An 18,885-nucleotide genomic window follows, 5' to 3' on the forward strand; every position below is an offset into this window, starting at 1 on the left:
GGTGATGACATCGCGGCTTTAGCGATGCACTTATGTCTCCACGGATAAAGGCTTTGCAGTTTTGTCGTGCCACGCTGAAAAATATGGTAAATGCAAATAAATGACATCCCTGCATGCAGAACGCTAGTTTGTCAGGGCAGAAGACTTCAGCTTCACTTTCTTCAGCAGCTGATGTTCTACTTCAGGAGTTGTCCAACCTTGGCAACTTAAGTCTGCATGTCGTGCTGTTGTCAAGGTTGGAGAGCCCTGCTCTACTGGCAACCCCAAATCAACGTACTGTCAACTTGTAAAGCGTTTCCATGACTATTATCAAGTTGACATTGAAGGGAGGGAGAATTCCATGCATACCTTCGACCAGAGTCGGATCTCAGATTTCTACAGCAGGCTGTGTGAGGCACGAAAGTTCACAGCCTGCTGCAGCACCTCGTTGGTGGATGTGATTTATGACACAGACTGAGGGGAGGGGAAGCACGGGGGTAAAGGTCAGACGCCATTAACCGGAAATCAGATTTGGCTCCTCCGCAGCCGAAAATGCCAAAATGTTCCTCCTAATAAAAGACTGGATTTCTTCTCGAGGCTTGTAAATTAATTAGGTCCTCCACAGAGGGCCTCCTAGTCCCTCAGCTTCTTCTCCCCTTAGGTTGTCCTGTGTGCTCCAGGTGGGCTTTTTGGTGGGTAGGATGAGTGGGACTAACCCGTTGTGTCTTCCTCCCACACAGGTGCGCCTCTTTTCTTCTAGGTTGTGCCCAGCCAGCCGATCAAAATAGAGTCCTTCAAGGTGAAAGTTGACTTTCTGAAGGTGCCCCTCGGCCTAAAGAAGCCGACTCTGAAGGAGGCCGCGGCTGCCTTGGTGGCTGTCCCAGGGCCCGCCAGATCCAAGTCCATCAACGTGGATCGCTACAAGGGTCGGCGTTCGGACAACATGGACAACGAATCGCAATATTCAGGGTACTCCTATAAATCGGGGCACTCGCGCAGCTCCCGGAAGCCCAGGTGAGCCGGCCAGACGGGTTGAGTTTGGGGCAGGTGGAGGAGGAGCCACGGGGAAGATCTGGAGAGCCTTGGTAGAAGGTTGAGCAAGGGATAAAAGACGGACAGAGAGGATATCCAGTGGGATGCCTCCAGAGGTTGTGGGTGCTCCATCACTGGGGTTTTTTAAGAAGGGATTGGACCAGGCATATGTCTGAAATGGTGTTGGGTCTCCTGCTTGAGCAGGGGGTTGGACTAGAAGACCTCTAAGGTCCCTTCTGTCCTATGATTCTATGACAGTGTTTCTCAACCTTGGCGACTTTAAGTCCTGTTGGACTTCAACTCCCAGAATCCCCCAGCCAGTGTAGCTGGCTGGGGGATTCTGGGAGTTGAGGTCCACAGGACTTAAAGTTGCCAAGGTTGAGAAACACTGTTCTATGAGATGAATAAGATACATTGAGATAGGAGGGTAGGTAATTGGTAGATAGATAATAGGTAGGTGATGGATGGATAGGTAGATTATCCATCTATCCATTCATCATCTATCCATCCATCCATCACCTACCTATTTATCTATCTTATCTATCTTTTCATTATGCCACTCATTTCTTTGAATATCCCAATTTTGTGCCCCGGCTATTTAGCCATCACTAATCTAGCCATTATTCTGTGAAATATTGTTTGCTGCAAGGACTCCTTCGTGATCTCTCTGCTTGCTTCTTTCCTTACAGACGTTTCATGACCCAGCTAGGCAACCCCATCAGGGCCAGTTGGTGATGTTATCTGGTTGGGTTCATGAAAATGTCTGCAAGAAAACCACCAGGCCTCAGAGAGCACCAGAGATCTCTCCTTTCAACCCGGAGCTACAAATATTCTCCTTTGTGGGTGTTGTTTGCTAATGCCAGAAAGGCAAACAGCTTCATGGGCGGGGCAATAATCACATCTGGGTTCAGAGTTTTGGATGCCGGGAGAACTGGAAGTCTGTGTTGCCACCTAGTGGCGGACTGGAATGCTGCAGTCTGGATTTGGTGGCCTGCAAAGGGACAGCATAATTTACAGTATTTTTCGGAGTATAAGACGCACCTTTCCCCACCCCTAAAAGAGCGTGGAAATGTTGGTGCGTCTTATACATCAAATATAGCTATTTTTTTGCCTCCTGAAGCCCCGCCCCCGCATCCCATTTTTGCGAAAAGCAAGCCAAAAATGGGCCGGTTTTTTTTGCAAAAACGGAGGCGCTTTTGCCTTCCCCCAGCCCCCATAAGCACTCCGCAGGCTTCAGCAAGGCTGGGGGAAGGCAAAAATGCTCCTGTTTTTGAGAAGAACAGCCTGTTTTCTGCCCCAAAACAGGCGTTTTTGCCTTCCCCCAGACCTGCTGAAGCCTGCGGAGTCCTTATGGGGGCCACGGAGGACAAAAACTTTTGAATTCTTACTTACCTCTTTGAAATCTTGGTGCGTCTTATACACTGGTTTTTGGGTTCAAAAGTTTTATTTTTTTTAAAACAAACATTTCATCATTCCTCAATCAGTAAGACATCGGAGTACAATTTTTGTGTGTCAAAATAGTTCTAGTTTACCACCAAATTCTTGTCTAGCCTAATGTATACCCCCTTCCCCCCCCTCTCCCCCCCTCCCCCCCAACCCCCCTCCTCCTTCCACCCCCCGACTTCCCAGAACCCGTACACGGTATGGATTTTTAACAAACACAGTCTAAAATCTATTGAGAAAAAAGAAATAAAGAAATTAATGACATCTCTACATTGATCTTAGCTTCTTCTTGCTGAGCCAACTTTAAACAGTTTAAATCATTTCTGATCTTAAGCATAGGCTAACTGGAATTTCTTGGTCCCGTATTTATTTTGTATATAGTCAATCCATTTTTTCCAGTCTCGTTTATATCTCTCATTTGAGTGATCTTTAAGATATGCTGATATTTTAGCCATCTCCAATGCCAATGTCCATTCTTGAGTTGTACACTGGTTTTATAGTCCGAAAAACATGGTAATCCTGCTTGGAATTTCCCCCCATTTCCCACAGGTCACCAGGAGACTCTCCTAGACTCAGTTAATTTTTGTGGGGGGTAAACGGAAGAAGCCTAGAATTTAAGAATTTAAGGCGTGTTTTGCAATCTCCCCAACTTTAAAATAATTCCGTCCCCACAGTTCCCCTGCCTGCTGGTCGACATTTGAAGTCCCACATCTTCAAAGTTGTTGAGATTGAGAAACATGGTTGCAGAGCAAAAGTTGTGGCTTCTTTGTGGTGCGCTGGGCAACTGATTTTGGCTCCTGGAGCCTTTGGTCTTGTCTGCAGCAAAGATTCCAGCCAAGCGGCATATTATATTTGGGAATCTTCCCTTCCAAAAGTTGAGTTGAAACCTGTGATTTATGGCTGGATCTGGGGTGAAGCTTAACGGTGATTTGCCAATTCCATGGCTCTGCATTTTAGAGACCCCCGGGAAATCCCGGTTGTCCTGGATTCGAATGCTTTGGCCTCAAGCCCCCCTTTTAAAGACCCTTGTGGATAACATTTTGCTATCTGGTGGTGAAAAGGAGAAAAGGAAAAAAACCCCTGGCAGAGGCTGTAAATTAGGACGTCAGGTAGTCCTCGACTTACAACCACAATTGAGCCTTAAATTTCTGTTGCTAAGCGAGACACTTGCTAAGTGAGTTCTGCCCCATTTTATAACCTTTTTTTTGCAACAGTTGCTAAGTGAATCATCGCAGCTGTTAAGTTTAATAGCACGGTCGTTAAGTGAATCTGGCTTCCCCATTTAATTTGCTTGTCCAAAGGTCGCAAAAGGGGATCACGTAACCCCAGGACACTACGACCGTCATAACTATGAGTTACTTGCCAAGCGTCCAAATTTGGATCTTGTGACTATGCGGATGCTGCAATGGTCGTTAACTGTGAAAAAGCCACCTCCTTCAGTGCCGTTGTAACTTTGAAGAGTCACTAAACAAACTGTCGTATGTCGAGGACTGCCTGTGTGCGAGATCCCCCATTTTCTTCCACAACCAGCAGGTGGAAGGAGGAGCTGGTTAGGGAGAAGGTGGGTGTTGCGATGCTTGTGACCTGAGCTGCCCCCCCCCCCCAACTCCCGGGACCCTCTCTTGCCCCACAGAGACCGCCGAGAGCGGCATCGCTCCAAGAGTCGAGATGGGAGCCGGGGAGACAAGTCGGTCACCATCCAGGCTCCCGGAGAGCCCCTGCTGGACAACGAGTCGACCCGAGGGGACGAAAGGGTGAGTGGGGAAGAGTCCATCCACTTTCTCCATCCATCCATCCAATTTCTCCATCTATCCATCCATCTATCCATCCATCCATCCATCCAATTTCTCCATTTATCCATCTATCCGTCCATCCATCATCCATCTATTCAATTTCTCCATTCATCATCCATCCAATTTATCCATCCATCCATCCATCCATCCATCCATCCATCCATCCATCCATCCATCCAATTTCTCCTATCCATCCATCACTTTCTCCATCCATCCATCTATCCAATTTCTCCATCTATCCATCCTTTCTCCATCCATACATCTATCCAATTTTTCCTATACATCCATCCATCCATCCACTTTCTCCATCTATCCATCTATCCGTCCACCTACCATCCATTCAATTTCTCCATTCATCATCCATCCAATCCATCCATCCATCATCTATCCAATTTCTCTATCCATCCATCCATCCATCCAATTTCCCCATCCAGGCCGTTCATCTATCCGTCCACCTATCTATTCTCTCATCTCTCCATCATCCACTGGGAGGGGCCAGAGGCCGACCGGAGAGGCTGCAGGGCTGCTCCCCGTCCAGCTGGGGTCCCTGCGTGGGGCTGTAGACAAGACCCTTTGCAGCCGCCCGGGACAGCTCTCCTGACTGGAAGACGGCTGCCTCCCCTCCCCTTTGACCCCCCCCCCAACGTTGCTTTTGTTTCCCGCCAGGACGACAACTGGGGCGAGACGACCACAGTGGTGACCGGCACATCGGAGCACAGCATTTCCCACGATGACATCACGCGCATCACCAAGGACATGGAGGACAGCGCCCACCTGGACTGCTCCCGCCACCTGGGGGTCTCGCTGGCGGGGGCCCTGGCCCTGCTCTCCTTCCTGACCCCCATCGCCTTCATGCTGCTGCCCCAGCTGCTGTGGGGGGAGCAGCTGAGCCCCTGCGGGACCCCCTGCGAGGGCCTCTTCATCTCAGTGGCCTTCAAGCTGCTGATCCTCCTGCTGGGCAGCTGGGCCCTCTTCTTCCGCCGCCCCAAGGCCTTCCTGCCCCGCATCTTCGTCTTCCGGGCCCTCCTGATGGTGCTGGTCTTCCTCCTGGTGGCCTCCTACTGGCTCTTCTACGGCGTCCGCATCCTGGATTCCCGCGACACCAACTACCAGGGCATCGTCCAGTACGCCGTCTCGCTGGTGGACGCCCTGCTCTTCGTCCACTACTTGGCGGTAGTCTTGCTGGAGCTGCGCCAGCTCCAGCCCCACTTCACCCTCAAGGTGGTGCGCTCCACCGACGGGGCCAGCCGCTTCTACAACGTGGGGCACCTCAGGTAAGGGCAGCAGAGCGTCAGAGGGGCTTGGCGGCATCTCCACGCGATCAAGGATGGGCAGGGCCGGCTATTCGGTGGCGTTGAAGCCTCGTCACAGGATGGGAGCTGCCTTTTGCAATGGACTGGAAGGGGATGTCGATGCCGTTGGTCCCTGAGCCACAGTCATTCTAGTTCTACAGGTATCGTATTTTTCAGAGTATAAGATCCACCTTCCCCCACCCAAAAGAGGGTGAAAATCTTGGATGCATCTTATATACTGAATACAGCATTTTGTGCTTCCTGAAACCCCTCCCCCTTCACAAAAATGGATGTGCATAGCCTTTAGGAGGCTTCCAAAGTGCTCCTGGGGGCTGGGGAGGGCAGAAATTAGCTGTTTTTTGCTCGTTTTTGCCCCACCAGCCCCCAGGAGCATTGTATAAGTCTCCCAAAGCCTATGCATGCCCTGGTTTTTTGGCAAAAAATGGGCCTTGCAGAGTGCAAAACCTTTTTTAAAAAAAATTTACGTCTTCAAAATCTTGGGTGTGTCTTATACTCCAAAAATTACGGTCCTCAATTTACAACAGTTCATTTAGTGACACATTGCAATAGCACTGGAAAAAGGGACTTACGGCCATTTTTTTCCACACTTAAGACGGCCGTTGCAGCATTCCCCACAGTCACGTGATTAACATCGGATACTTGGCAACTGACCCGTATTTATGACGGTTGCAGTGGCCCCCGGAGTCGTTCGATCCACTTTTGCGACCTTCTGGCAAGTCAAGTCAGTGGGGAAGCCAGGTGGGCTTCACAGTTTGTGTTGTTCATTTAAGAACTGCACTCGTCCGCTTCACAAAGGTGGCGAGAAGAGTCGTGAAATGGGGCAAAACTCACTTAACGAATTTCTCACTTAGCAACATACATTTTGGGCTGAATTGCGGCTGTAAGCCCGAGGACTGTCTTTGCAGGTCTTCGTATATGTTTCCCTTCTGTTGTCTTCGGTATTGCAACGTCTGCGATCCAGAATTTTCTTTCTTTCTTTTTTGTTACTGTTGGGGAAGAAGCTGAAGTGCCCCCCCCCCCAATCTCATGCCCAGCCGTGAGCCCTAATAAGACTTAAGAATAAATCTATTGTCACTTTGAGTGTCCACTAATCAGCAGACATAAAGATGAAATTTTGCTGCATGCAGCTCTCAAAGGCCTTCAATAGGCACTATAGAAAAACATGACAGAATAAATAAATACAAAATTATGTATTTTTCAGAGTATAAGACCCACTGGAGGATAAGATGCACCAATGTTTTGAAGAGGCAAATTAAAAAAAAAAGGGTTTTGCACTTGGCAAACCCCTCCCTCACAAAAAAGGGCCTTTAGGAGGCTTGTACAGTGCTTGGGGGGGGGGCAAAAAAGAGGGCATGAATAGCCTTTAGGAGGCTTATAGGGTGCTCCTGGGTGCTGAGGGGGGGGAAATTGCCTGTTTTTCACACATTTCTGCCCTCCCCAGCCCCCGGGAGCTCTCTGAAAGCATCCTAAAAGCTATGCACGGTCATTTTAGTGAAGGGGTGGGGTTTTGGTAAGCCAAAAATGCTGTATTCAGTGTATAAGACGCACCCAGATTTTCAGCCTCTTTTGAGGGAAAATGTGCGTCTTGTACTCCGAAAAATATGGTATACTCCCACATATATTTCATGACACAGAGAAACAACAGTCTAGTTTGGATGTATAAATGTACACGGCGAGAAAAACGATTCTTGTGAGTTTGCCCACAGCACGGCTTAGGGAACAAAGTGGTTACAGAATCTGCCAGAAATCCTTCAAAAACCCCTCCTCCCAGAGGGGAGAAACAGAAACAGACCCTACAGTGGGTGTGTGGGGTCTCTAGCGATGCTTTGAGCTCTAAGCACATAGCACTTATAAGCAGTATCCTGAATGACGGGAAGCAAGCTTCATGTAATCTCCGCTGTCCTCACCACTTTCTGTAGGGACTTTCTATCTGAAGCTCTGCAGCCACCAAACCAAACAAGGATGCCGTTTGTTAAAATGCTCTCAAGGGACATTAAACTGGTCATGCTAAAAGCAAATGAGCCAGATTCTGCCTTATTCTGCTGTGTAACAGGATCCCTCGGTGATCACTCCGGTTCCCTTGTCGTCTCCCAACTAAAGCTGGATCTAACGCTTCCTTCTCTGCAGCATCCAGAGAGTCGCCGTGTGGATCCTGGAGAATTATTACCACGATTTCCCCGTCTATAATCCAGCTTTGCTCAACCTGCCCAAGTCCGTTCTGACTAAGAAAATGTCCGGCTTCAAAGTCTACTCGCTTGGCGAAGGTAAGCGTTGGGAGCCCCTTCCGAAGCACCGGATTCAGTCCTCCATCCACAGGAGAGGAGGATCTACTTTCCTCCTGCTCTGCAGATCTAACTTGATTGCCGGGTTCTTGGTCAAGATCACATGAAGTGTTAGTACAGTGGTTAGTACAGTGTTTCTCAACCTTGGTGACTTGAAGTCCACAGGACTTAAAGTCGCCAAGGTTGAGAAACACTGTGTTAGTAGCTCTTTGGACTGCCTCGGGGAGGCCACATCAGGGGTGAAAGATTACCGGTTCGGGCCAGTTCATCTGAACCAGTAGTAAAAAATGCTGCTGGTTCCCAGAACCAATAGTAAAATTTACTAAAAAAAAAAGTTCCAATGACCACACATCGCACAGCTGATCTTAGAACTTTAGAAAAAAAACCTTTTAAGCATTTTTTTAACTACAGATTCTCTGGAAATGTGGGGGTGGGGATCCATTTTTGCTCCCAATAGGCTTCCCTGAAGCATGCTAGGCCAAAAAGGAGGGGTGTGTGGTGCTGTGAAAGAGAGAGAGAGGAGAGAGAGAGAGAGAGAAAGAGAAAGAAAGAGAAATAGAGAGGAGAGAGAAAGAAAAAGAGAATGAAAAAGAAAGAGAGAGAGAGAGAAAGAAAGAAGAGAGAGGAGAGAGAGAGAAAGAAATAGAGAGAGGAGAGAGAAAGAAAAACAACGAGAAAGAAAGAGAGAGAGGAGAGAGAGGAGAGAGAGAGAAAGAGAGGAGAGAGAAGGAGAAGAGAGAGAGAGGAGAGAGAAAGAGAGAGAGAAAGAGAAATAGAGAGGAGAGAGAAAGAAAAAGAATGAGAAAGAAAGAGAGAGAGGAGAGAGAGGAGAGAGAGAGAAAGAGAGGAGAGAGAAGGAGAAGAGAGAGAGAGGAGAGAGAAAGAGAGAGAGAAAGAGAAATAGAGAGGAGAGAGAAAGAAAAAGAATGAGAAAGAAAGAGAGAGAGGAGAGAGAGGAGAGAGAGAGAAAGAGAGGAGAGAGAAGGAGAAGAGAGAGAGAGGAGAGAGAAAGAGAGAGAGAAAGAGAAATAGAGAGGAGAGAGAAAGAAAAAGAATGAGAAAGAAAGAGAGAGAGGAGAGAGAGGAGAGAGAGAGAAAGAGAGGAGAGAGAAGGAGAAGAGAGAGAGAGGAGAGAGAAAGAGAGAGAGAAAGAGAAATAGAGAGGAGAGAGAAAGAAAAAGAATGAGAAAGAAAGAGAGAGAGGAGAGAGAAAGAAAGAAAAGAGAGGAGAGAGAAAGAAAGAGAAATAGAGAGCGGAGAGAGAAAGAAAAAGAACGAGAAAGAAAGAGAGAGAGGAGAGAGAGAGAGGAGACAGAGAGGGGAGAGAGAAAGAAAAAAGGAAGAGAGGAGAGAGAGAGAAAAAGAACGAGAAAGAAAGAGAGAGAGAGGAGAGAGAGAAAGAGGAGAGAGAAGGAGAAGAGAGAGAGGAGAGAGAAAGAAAGAGGGGAGAGAGAAAGAAAAAAGGAAGATGAGAGAGAAAAAGAATGAGAAAGAAAGAGAGAGGAGAGAGAAAGGAGAGAGAGGAGAGAGAAAGAAAGAGGGGAGGGAAAGAAAAAGAACGAGAAAGAAAGAGAGAAAGAGAGAGGAGAGAGAAAAAAAAGGGAGGAAGGGAAGGAAAAAGGAGAGGAAGGACTATAAACTTGGCACTAGACGCAGCTTCAGAGGATAATCCAAGATTGGAAGGGACCTGGAGGTCATCTAGTCCAACCCTGCTCCAGCAGGACATTGTCAGGAAGAATGGATGGAAACTAATCAAGGAGAGAAGCAACTTATTAGAACTAAGGAGGAATTAACCGTGAGAACAATCAACCACTGGAACGGCTTCCCTCCATCACTGAAATGGAAAGGGTTGGAGTAGAAGACCTCCAAGGTCCCTTCCATTTCTGTTATTCTGCTGACATCCCAAGCATGGCGCCTTCTAGATGTTGTACGATGCAAATTCCGGAGTTTCCAACTACTTGTGGGACAATCCCAGCTGGTTTAGGGGGTTGGGGGGGCAGGCGGTGCTGATGATGCCTGTGAGCACTTGAGTGCCAATCCAGGGTGCCAGCCCTGCCACCTCGCTTCTCTTCTAAAACTGCAAAGCTGGCTGGGGGATTCTGGGAGTTGAAGTCCACAGGATTTAAAGTCGCCAAGGTTGAGAAACACTGTTCTAAAAGGTAGCTTAGATGGGCATCTGATCTCCCCAACTGGGTAGAAGTATCGATAGCTTGACGGCTTTAGACCGTGGGTGCGTGCATGTGTGTGTGTGTGTCTGTGAACCGTGGCAACTTGAAGTTGCGTGGACTTTAAAAATAACTTTAAACATGTAACAAACAAAAAAAAACTTTGGAAAAAAATAGAAGCGGCTAAAATGGGAAATGGAAGTATAATGTGAAATGAATTATATTATATGTGAAAATGTTAGAGGGGGGGGAAATCGAACAACACTCTGTTTATAAAAGAATTTTAAATATGTAACAAAAACATTAAAAAAAAAACTTTGCTTGGAAGATGTGCGGACTTCAACTCCCAGAATCCCCCAGCCACCAAGTCCTCCCTCCCCACCCCCTTTCCAGATTAAACATGGACTGGATTTTTGGGTGTTCACCTTGGGATTTATCCATATTCTGTGGAACTAAAGTCTCGGCTTGCGACCCTTCGTTTAACGATAGCTTGAAGTTATGACAACCTCTGAAAAAGTGACTTCAGACTCATCCTCAAAGTTACAACGGTTATCATGTTTTCTGCGAGCTAAGTCTGTGGGGGGAACCACTTAACGACAGCCGTAAAATAGAATCTGACAAAATGACTTGAGGAACGAACAGCATTGTATAGTGACCGAAATTCTGATCTCAATTGTGGTCATAAGTCAAAGCGGGCTGGGGAATTCTGGGAGTTGAAGTCCAAATGTTGGGCTGCCATCTGTCAGAAATGGTGTAAGGGTCTCCTGCTTGGATGGTTTGGTGGTGGGGGTTGGACTAGATGGCCTTCAAGGTCCCTTCCAACACTCTGTTATTCTCCCAGCTGCCAAGGTTGAAAAACGCTGATTTAGACTATGAAACAGAGAATTTGGTGACCCAGGAAGATTTTTTTGGAGGGGGGGAGATTGCTTGCATGTTATTCTCCACCAATATTTAGCGAAGCGACAGATTCTACCTTTAGAACAAGGGTGTCCAAACTTGAGAACTTTAAGACTTGTGGACTTCAACTCCCAGAATTCCTCAGCCAGCATAGCTGGCTGGGGAATTCTGGGAGTTGAAGTCCACAAGTCTTAAAGTTCTCAAGTTTGGACACTCCTGTTTTAGAATCGTAGGGCTGGAAGGGACCTTGGAGGTCTTCTAGTCCAGCCCTCTGCTGGAATGAGGGTGTCTATGATCCCCCCGTTTGAGGAGCTTTGAGAGGCGCCTCCATAACTCCATAGCTCTTCCCTCCCTCCTCCCTCCCTCCAGAAAACACAACCAACAACTCCACCAGCCAATCGCGGGCTGTTATCGCTGCAGCTGCCCGGAGGCGGGACAACAGCCACAACGAGTACTACTACGAGGAAGCAGAACACGAGCGCCGGGTGCGAAAGAGGAGAGCCAGGTGGGTCCCCCCTCCAAAGGGCCTGTGTGTGTGTGTGTGTTTCCCACCTGAGAAAAAAAACACCCCAAGTTCAGGTTCCCGCAGAGGGTGGGAATTCCTGACGTGTGAATTCTTGAGTTGGTTTGGGAGCAAAATCCTCGGATCGGCTCCGATTTCAAGGAAGCAGCAGCCGAATTGGTTTCCCCTTTATGGGATTTATTTGCTGCCCATCTCTTATCCAATGACTCCCCGGGTGTTAATTGGCTTCGGCTTTCGTCTGCAAGAAAACAACGAAGCTCAGAGAGCATCAAGGGCCCCACAGCCCTCCTCCTCCTCTCCACAAACCCCATTCTAGCACTGATGATGTTACCTTGTTGGGTCATGAAACGTCTGCAAGAAAACCACCAAGCTCAGAGAGAACATCAAGGACCCCACAGTCCTTCCTCCTCCTCTTCCTGGTTCTCCTCCTCCTCCTCCTCCTTTTTCCCTTCCTCTTCTTCCTCCTCCTCCTCTTCACAACCCCTACTCCCTTCTAGCACTGATGATGTTACCTAGTTGGGTCAAGAAATGTCTGCAAGAAAACCACCAAGCTCAGAGAGAGCATCAAGGACCTCACAGTCCTTCCTCCTCCTCTTCCTGGTTCTCCTCCTCCTCCTCCTCCTTTTTCCCTTCCTCTTCTTCCTCCTCCTCCTCTTCACAACCCCTACTCCCTTCTAGCACTGATGATGTTACCTAGTTGGGTCAAGAAATGTCTGCAAGAAAACCACCAAGCTCAGAGAGAGCATCAAGGACCCCACAGTTGTCCTCCTCCTCCTCCCTTCCTCCTCTTTTTTTCTTCCTTCTCCTCTTTTTCTTCCTTCTCCTCCTCCTCTCCACAAGTCCCACTCCCTTCTAGCACTGATGATGTTACCTAACTGGGTAGTAAAACGTCTGCAAAAAACCCAGCCACCCAGCCAACCACAGAGAGCAGCAAGGACCTTACAGTAAATATTCTCTTTATCAATTTGGAAAAGAGCTCCAGCCTCGGCTGAAATGGCCCCCGGGCGCCTCTGCGCTTCACGCAGGCTCCCGTCCTCAGTAATAGGATTAACCTTAAGCCGAGGAGAGCTGTAATGTGCTTTGAGCATCACACTCGTAAGCACCCGGTAAGCAGATTAGAATGCAGAAATGCACATTGCCTTGTCAAAATGCTAAAACTCCTGGTGGGGAGCAAATTGGAGAGTGAAGTTGGAAGATTGTCTTCCCCCCCCTCTTCAGAATGGAACAGAATTCTTCATTGGCCAAGGGAATTTGTCTTTGCTGCATAAGCTCTCGGTATACCTAAAAACAGAAATAAAATACATTCATCGAGAATCAAAAGATTTAACACTTAGTGGTAGCCATAGGTTACTAAATTCCGTATTTTTCAGAGTATTAGACGCACTTCCCACCCCCAAAGACGAAGAAAATTTGGGTGCGTCTTATACACTGAATGTAGCTCCACCCACCCACCGGCCCCCACCCTTTGGCCTCTGCCTTCCAGCAATTTACCTCCTTGCAGCAAACTTGGGAAAATGGGGCTTGCAGAGGCTGCAATAGGCTATAGGAATCCCTGCAGCTTGAAACAGCTGATGATCGGGAGGCCCTTAAACTGAAAGTGAAACTTGCTGTTTGTTGCAAGGAGGCAAATGGCTGGGAGGCAGAGGCAGATTTTTTTCCCCTTGGTTTCCTCCCCAAAAGCTTTCAGATTTTTCAGAGTATAAGATGTACCAAGGTTTTGAAGAGGCAAATTAAAAAAAAAAAAAAAGGTTTTGCAATCTGCAGACCTTCCAAAAACAGCCCATTTTGTTTCAAAAAAAGGGGCACGAATAGCCTTTAGGCTTGCAGAGTGCTCCTTGGGGGTGTCCCCCCCCTTAAAACAAGCAAAAATGGCCCATTTTTTGCAAAAATGCCCCCTTTATTGTCAAAAATCTTGCATGCATAGCCTTTAGGAGGCTTATAGGGTGCTCCTGGGGGGGGGGGGAATTGAGCAAAAAACAGCCAGCTGTTCTCTCTTTTCTGCCCTCCCCAGCCCCCAGGAATTCTCTGAAAGCCTGCTAAAGGCTATGCACGGCCATTTTGGTGAAGGGGGCGGGTTTTGGGAGGCCAAAAATGCTGTATTCCGTGTATAGGATGCACCCAGATTTTCAGCCTCTTTTTTGAGGGGGAAAAGGTGCGTCTTATAGTCCGAAAAATACGGTAGGTGCGTCTTATACTTTGGAGCGTCTAATACTCCGAAAAATACGGTGAGCAATGAAAATCGTACTGGGAAACTGAATAAAACAATATAAAGCATAAAGATACAAGCAACAAGGTTATAGCCATAAGTGGGAGGAGATGGGTACTAGGAAGGATGAGCAGAATAATAGTAATGCAGTCTTAGCATATAGTTTCAGAGTCTTGTGGGGATTCTCCCGTTCTTCTTGTCTTGGGCCCCTTTTCCTTCTTCCCTCTGCTGGCAAAACTTCAGAGGGGATTCTGTGAATGGGCCTGGCACGGTGGGCGGCTTACTCTGGGCTGAAGGTGGGTTCCCATCCTCTTCTCCATCCTGGTTGGCTTGCTGTGACGAGGTCCCTGCCCTTTGCAGGTTGGTGGTGGCCGTGGAAGAGGCCTTCACACACATCAAGCGACTCCAGGAGGAGGACCAGAAGAATCCCCGGGAGATCATGGACCCCAGGGAGGCCGCCCAGGCCATCTTCGCCTCCATGGCCCGAGCCATGCAGAAGTACCTGCGCACCACCAAGCAGCAGCCCTACCACACGATGGAGAGCATCCTCCAGCACCTGGAGTTCTGCATCACTCACGACATGACGCCCAAGGTAGGCGGAGGGGAGGAGGGGAGGGAGACTCCAGGGAGCAGCTGGTGGCTTCCATCGCAGGTCCTCTGCTCTGGGGGGGAGAGGGGTGGAATGATTCTGCAGGAAGAAGGGGGCAGCCTTACCAGGTGGGCCAGGCAGGAAACGCACCCAGGTAAGCTACTTCTACCTTTATGGAAGGCGACATTAAGCAGAATCTTTCAAGTCTGAGAGGAGAAATCTCCCGCTCTATGAGAAGCGCGAGGCTGTTCTCCAAAGCCCCAGAAGGTCCAGAGAAGGAAGAATGGATGGAAACTGACCAAGGAGAGATTCAACCTGGAAATAAGGAGGAATTTCCTGACAGGGAGAACAATCCACCCATGGAACAGGAGTTGCCTTCGGAAGTTGTGGGAGCTTCATCCCTGGAGGCTTTCAAGAGGAGACTGGACTGCCCTCTTGTCACAAATGGTGTAGGGTCTCCTGCTTAGGCGAGGGGAGGGGTTGGACTAGATGACCTCCAAGGTCCCTTCCAACTCTGTTGATCCATTTTGTGGTCCCGATGATCTTGGGGATTGCTCTTTGGTGTTTTTTTTTTAATCAATTTCATATATACATTCACAATTATATGATCTCATAACTGTTATAAATAATATGTATTTATAACAATTTTTCCTACTGTTGACAATATACTTGAAGATTGCTTTCTTACCATCCCATAGATCCATCTTATCTTACAACGGTCCTACTTCCCTCCTCCCTCTTTCCTTCTCTCGTTTCTTCTCTCCTACTCCCCTTCCTTCCCTCCCTCCTTCCCCTTCCCTCCTTCTCTCCTTCCCTCCTTCCTTCCCTCCCTTTCTTCTCTCCTTCTCTCCTTCCTTTCCCCCTTCCTTTCCTCTTTCCTTCCCCCCTTCCTTCTCTCCTACATTCCCTCCTTCCTTCCCTCCTTTCTTCTCTCCTTCTCTCCTTCCTTCCCTCCTTTCTTCTCTCCTTCCTTCCCTCTTCCTTTGCTCTTTGGAGAGGGTTTTTCCCCCCCCCCCAAAAGAAGATTATTTGATAAGTTCTGGGGGGGATGATAGGAAGGGGAGGGGGGTTCTCTGGCTGCCCACCCGTCCATTCAGCCCGAAGAATGCCAGTGAGGTCCAGGCGGTGGGGCCCAGGGTCCAGCACGAGGTGGAAATGCAGTCCACACCAGTGAAGCTGCTTTTCCTATTTGGGGAATGAATTCAAATCAGCTCAGCTGCTTTCTGATAGTCTGAGGTAGAATGCTCTTGAACATGGAGGTTCAAATGGAATAGACTGCTGAACAGTCCTGAATTTGGAACTGTGGCGGAGTCAGAATTTTTGGCGTTTTAGTTGAAGCTTTTTTCTGTCGTCCTTGACTTACATCTAGTCCCCTCACTTAACGACCGTCACAGGGTCCCCTCAAACACACCATCGCCATTTGGACCTTCCCAGGGTTCTTCTGACCATCAGAGTTAATTTGTGAGGGGTGGGGGGCGCTGAATCCACTTAATGACCATGGCCCAAAAAGTCATAAAGTTGGGTGCGGTCACATCGCTTAGCAAGTGAAAATTTCTGCCCCAATTGTGGTTCAAAGTTGCTTGTAACTTGACTTCATTTCGGCTGGTTTCCGAATTCTTCTGCGCATTTTACGAGGCGATTCTGTGCAAGAAATTTTCTGGAAGAATCTGATTAAATTTGATTCCAGGCCAAGACGGAGCACACAAATAGTACTTTAAAATAGTTTTACTTTGTGTCGGCTTTAAAGCCAGTATCAGGTTTAACTCTCACGCTGTCTTAAAATCAACTCAAGGCTGAGTGGCGCCAGAGCAGTGTTTCTCAACCTTGGCGACTTTAAGTCCTGTGGACTTCAACTCCCAGAATCCCCCAGCCAGCGCAGCTGCGCTGGCTGGGGGATTCTGGGAGTTGAAGTCCAACAGGACTTAAAGTCGCCAAGGTTGAGAAACACTGCGCAGAGAATCCACAGCGCCACCAGAGGGCGCCCAAGGACCTAATCGGAAGACGGTTAAATGGATAATATTTATCTCAAAAGTCAATTTGATAAGCAGATCTTAGCAGGTTCATTTTAAGTATTATTGTTGGCATTACTATTGCAAATGGTCCTCAGCTCACAACAGTTCATTTACTGACCATTAGAAAGCCGCACAACGGCACTGAACAAGTGACTTGTGACCGTTTTTCACACTTACGACCATTGCGATCAAAATTCACGTGGCAAAGTTCACTTGGCACCGACTCGTATTTGTGACGGTCGCAGTGTCCCGGGGCTCCTGCGATCCCCTTTTGCAACCTTCTGAGAAGCAATGGGGAAGCCCGATTCACTTTAACGACTGTGTTACTGATTTAACAATGCAGTGATTCGCTTAACAACTGTGAAAAGAAAGGTCATAAAATGGGGCAAGATTAACTCTCGCTCAGCCACAGAAATGTTGGGCTCCATCGTAGTCGTACGTTGAGGACTTACCTGCACTTTTATCAACTCGAAAAGTTTGTTGAGCTACATCTTTGGGGGATATAATAGGAAGTACTGTATTTTTCGGTGTATAAGACGCACCCCCCCCAATAGAGGGTGAAAATCTGGGTGCGCCTTATACACTGAATACAGCATTTTTGGCCTCCCAAAACCTGCCCCCTTCGCAAAAATGGACATGCAGAGAGTTTTGGAGGCTTCCAGAGTGCTCCTGGGGGCTGGGGAGGGCAGAAACAAGCCAAAAATGGGCTGTTTTTTGCTCGTTTTTGCCCCGCCCAGCCCCTAGGAGCAAACTACAAGACTCCTAAAGGCTATGCATGCCCTTTTTTTGGGACAAAAAAACTGCCTGTCTTCATGAAAAACGGGCTGATTTTTTTGCTCGTTTTTGCCTTGCCCCCCCCCCCCCCAGCCCCCAGGAGCCCTTTGCAGGCCTCCCAAACCATCTGCATGCCCTGCTTTTCACAAAAAAACGAGGCGTGCAGAGGGTTTGGGATTCCTGCAGAGTGCAAAATCTTTTGTTTTTTTTTTAATTTACCTCTTCAAAATCTTAGTGTGTCTTTTTTTTTTCTATAGTAAATTTTTTTAAATTTTTGTTACATAGACAACATAATCATACAACAATAGAAAAAGAAAGGCAGAAAAGAAAAAAATAAAAATAAAAATAAATAAAAACAAAGCCCATCCTCACATACAGTATGTCATTTGATTACAGGTGTTTTAACCTTTATCATTCATTATTTCATTTAATAGATTATAATTTCGTATCGTTTCTTATTCCCCTACCTGTGGCAATCCATCCCAACTACATTTCCCCCCCCCCACACACACCCCGTATCTCTCTGTTATATATTTAATAGACCCAACAATAAAATAGAATTAAAAAAAAAAGCACAAAAAGAAAAACCATAATCACATGGAGCATGTCGTTTGGTTACAGGTGTTTTAACATTTACATCTTTGAATAATATTTACCGTCTCAAACTTTTCATCTAGTATAACTAAAGGCCTCATTTTCATTCTACAATATATATTCAGTTAACATTAGCATTATTTCCCCCCAGAAAGTATACTTATATTCATTATTGTCCTTGCATTTCATACCTTCAAACAGAGATCTTGGTGCATCTTATAGTCTGAAAAATACGGTAATAGGCTTTGGTTTAGCACAACCCCTTTGAATTGCAACCTCTTCTTCTCGTCACCCGCGCTCAATGTCCGTCTGACCTGCCCTTCTCTCCGTCCGTCTTCACAGGCCTTCCTGGAGCGCTACCTGACGGCAGGGCCCACCATCCAGTACCACAAGGACCGCTGGCTGGCCAAGCAGTGGACTCTGGTCAGCGAGGAGCCCGTGACCAACGGGCTAAAGGACGGCGTGGTCTTCGTGCTGAAGCGCCAGGACTTCAGCCTGGTGGTCAGCACCAAGAAGATCCCCTTCTTCAAGCTCTCCGAGGAGTTTGTGGACCCCAAGTCGCACAAGTTTGTCATGCGGCTGCAGTCGGAGACGTCGGTGTGACCCACGGCGGAGCCGAGGGGCTTGAATGCCAGGGAAGGTGGCTCCCCAGCAGGAGGGGGCAATGGCCTGGCGCCAGCCTGCGTCTCTCGGGTTTGAGACGGTTCCTGGGCTTGGTGGGAGACCCTCTGGGGCGCCTGCCTCCCCTTCTCCATGCCAGCGCTTCCCCCTCCTCCTCCTCCCCTCTCCTTTGTGGCCCCAACTGAAGGGAAGGGCAGGGGCTCTTCCTTCCTCTTTCTCTCTCTCTTTCTCTCTTTCTCTCTTTTTCTCTCTTTTCTTTCTTTCTCTTTTTCTCTTTCTTTTTCTCTTTCTTTTTCTCTTTTGTTCCCTTCTTCCCTCCCTATTCCTTTTGCTCTTTCTTTTTCTCTCCCTCCCTCTTTTTCTTTCTCTTCCCCTCTTTGTTTCATTCTTTCTTTCTCTTTCCCCCTCTCTCTTTTTCTTTCTTTCTTTTGCTCTCTCTTTTTCTCTCCCTTTTCCTTTCTCTTTCTCTTCCCCCTCTTTCTTTTTCTCTTTCCCTTTCCCTCCCTTGTAGCAAGCCCCCCCCCCCAAGGAACTGAGGAGGTGGGTGTGGGTGATAAGGACAGCATCACCCCTCCCTCCCTCCCTCCCTCTGTCCCTCCCGATGGAATTGCTGGAAGTTACCTGTGCCAAATTCTAAGGGCTAACTCTGTCGTCTTCACCAG

The 18,885-nt window shown here is 47.8% G+C and overlaps 1 protein-coding gene across 1 annotated transcript in view; it reads left to right on the forward strand.

The window, feature by feature from the left end:
- VANGL2 (VANGL planar cell polarity protein 2) overlaps positions 1-18,493 on the forward strand; it is a 47,147-nt gene extending 28,654 nt beyond the window's left edge. The window contains exons 3-9 of the mRNA XM_032234171.1: positions 720-993; positions 4,088-4,208; positions 4,914-5,521; positions 7,688-7,824; positions 11,274-11,409; positions 13,994-14,225; positions 17,945-18,493. Of these exons, the coding sequence (XP_032090062.1) occupies positions 923-993; positions 4,088-4,208; positions 4,914-5,521; positions 7,688-7,824; positions 11,274-11,409; positions 13,994-14,225; positions 17,945-18,205 (1,566 nt within the window). The 5' untranslated portion in view covers positions 720-922 and the 3' untranslated portion in view covers positions 18,206-18,493. The remainder of the gene's footprint in view (positions 1-719; positions 994-4,087; positions 4,209-4,913; positions 5,522-7,687; positions 7,825-11,273; positions 11,410-13,993; positions 14,226-17,944) is intronic.
- Positions 18,494-18,885: the final 392 nt, after the last annotated feature.

This window comes from Thamnophis elegans, chromosome 17 (genome assembly GCF_009769535.1).
Source record: "Thamnophis elegans isolate rThaEle1 chromosome 17, rThaEle1.pri, whole genome shotgun sequence".
NCBI lineage: Eukaryota > Metazoa > Chordata > Lepidosauria > Squamata > Colubridae > Thamnophis > Thamnophis elegans.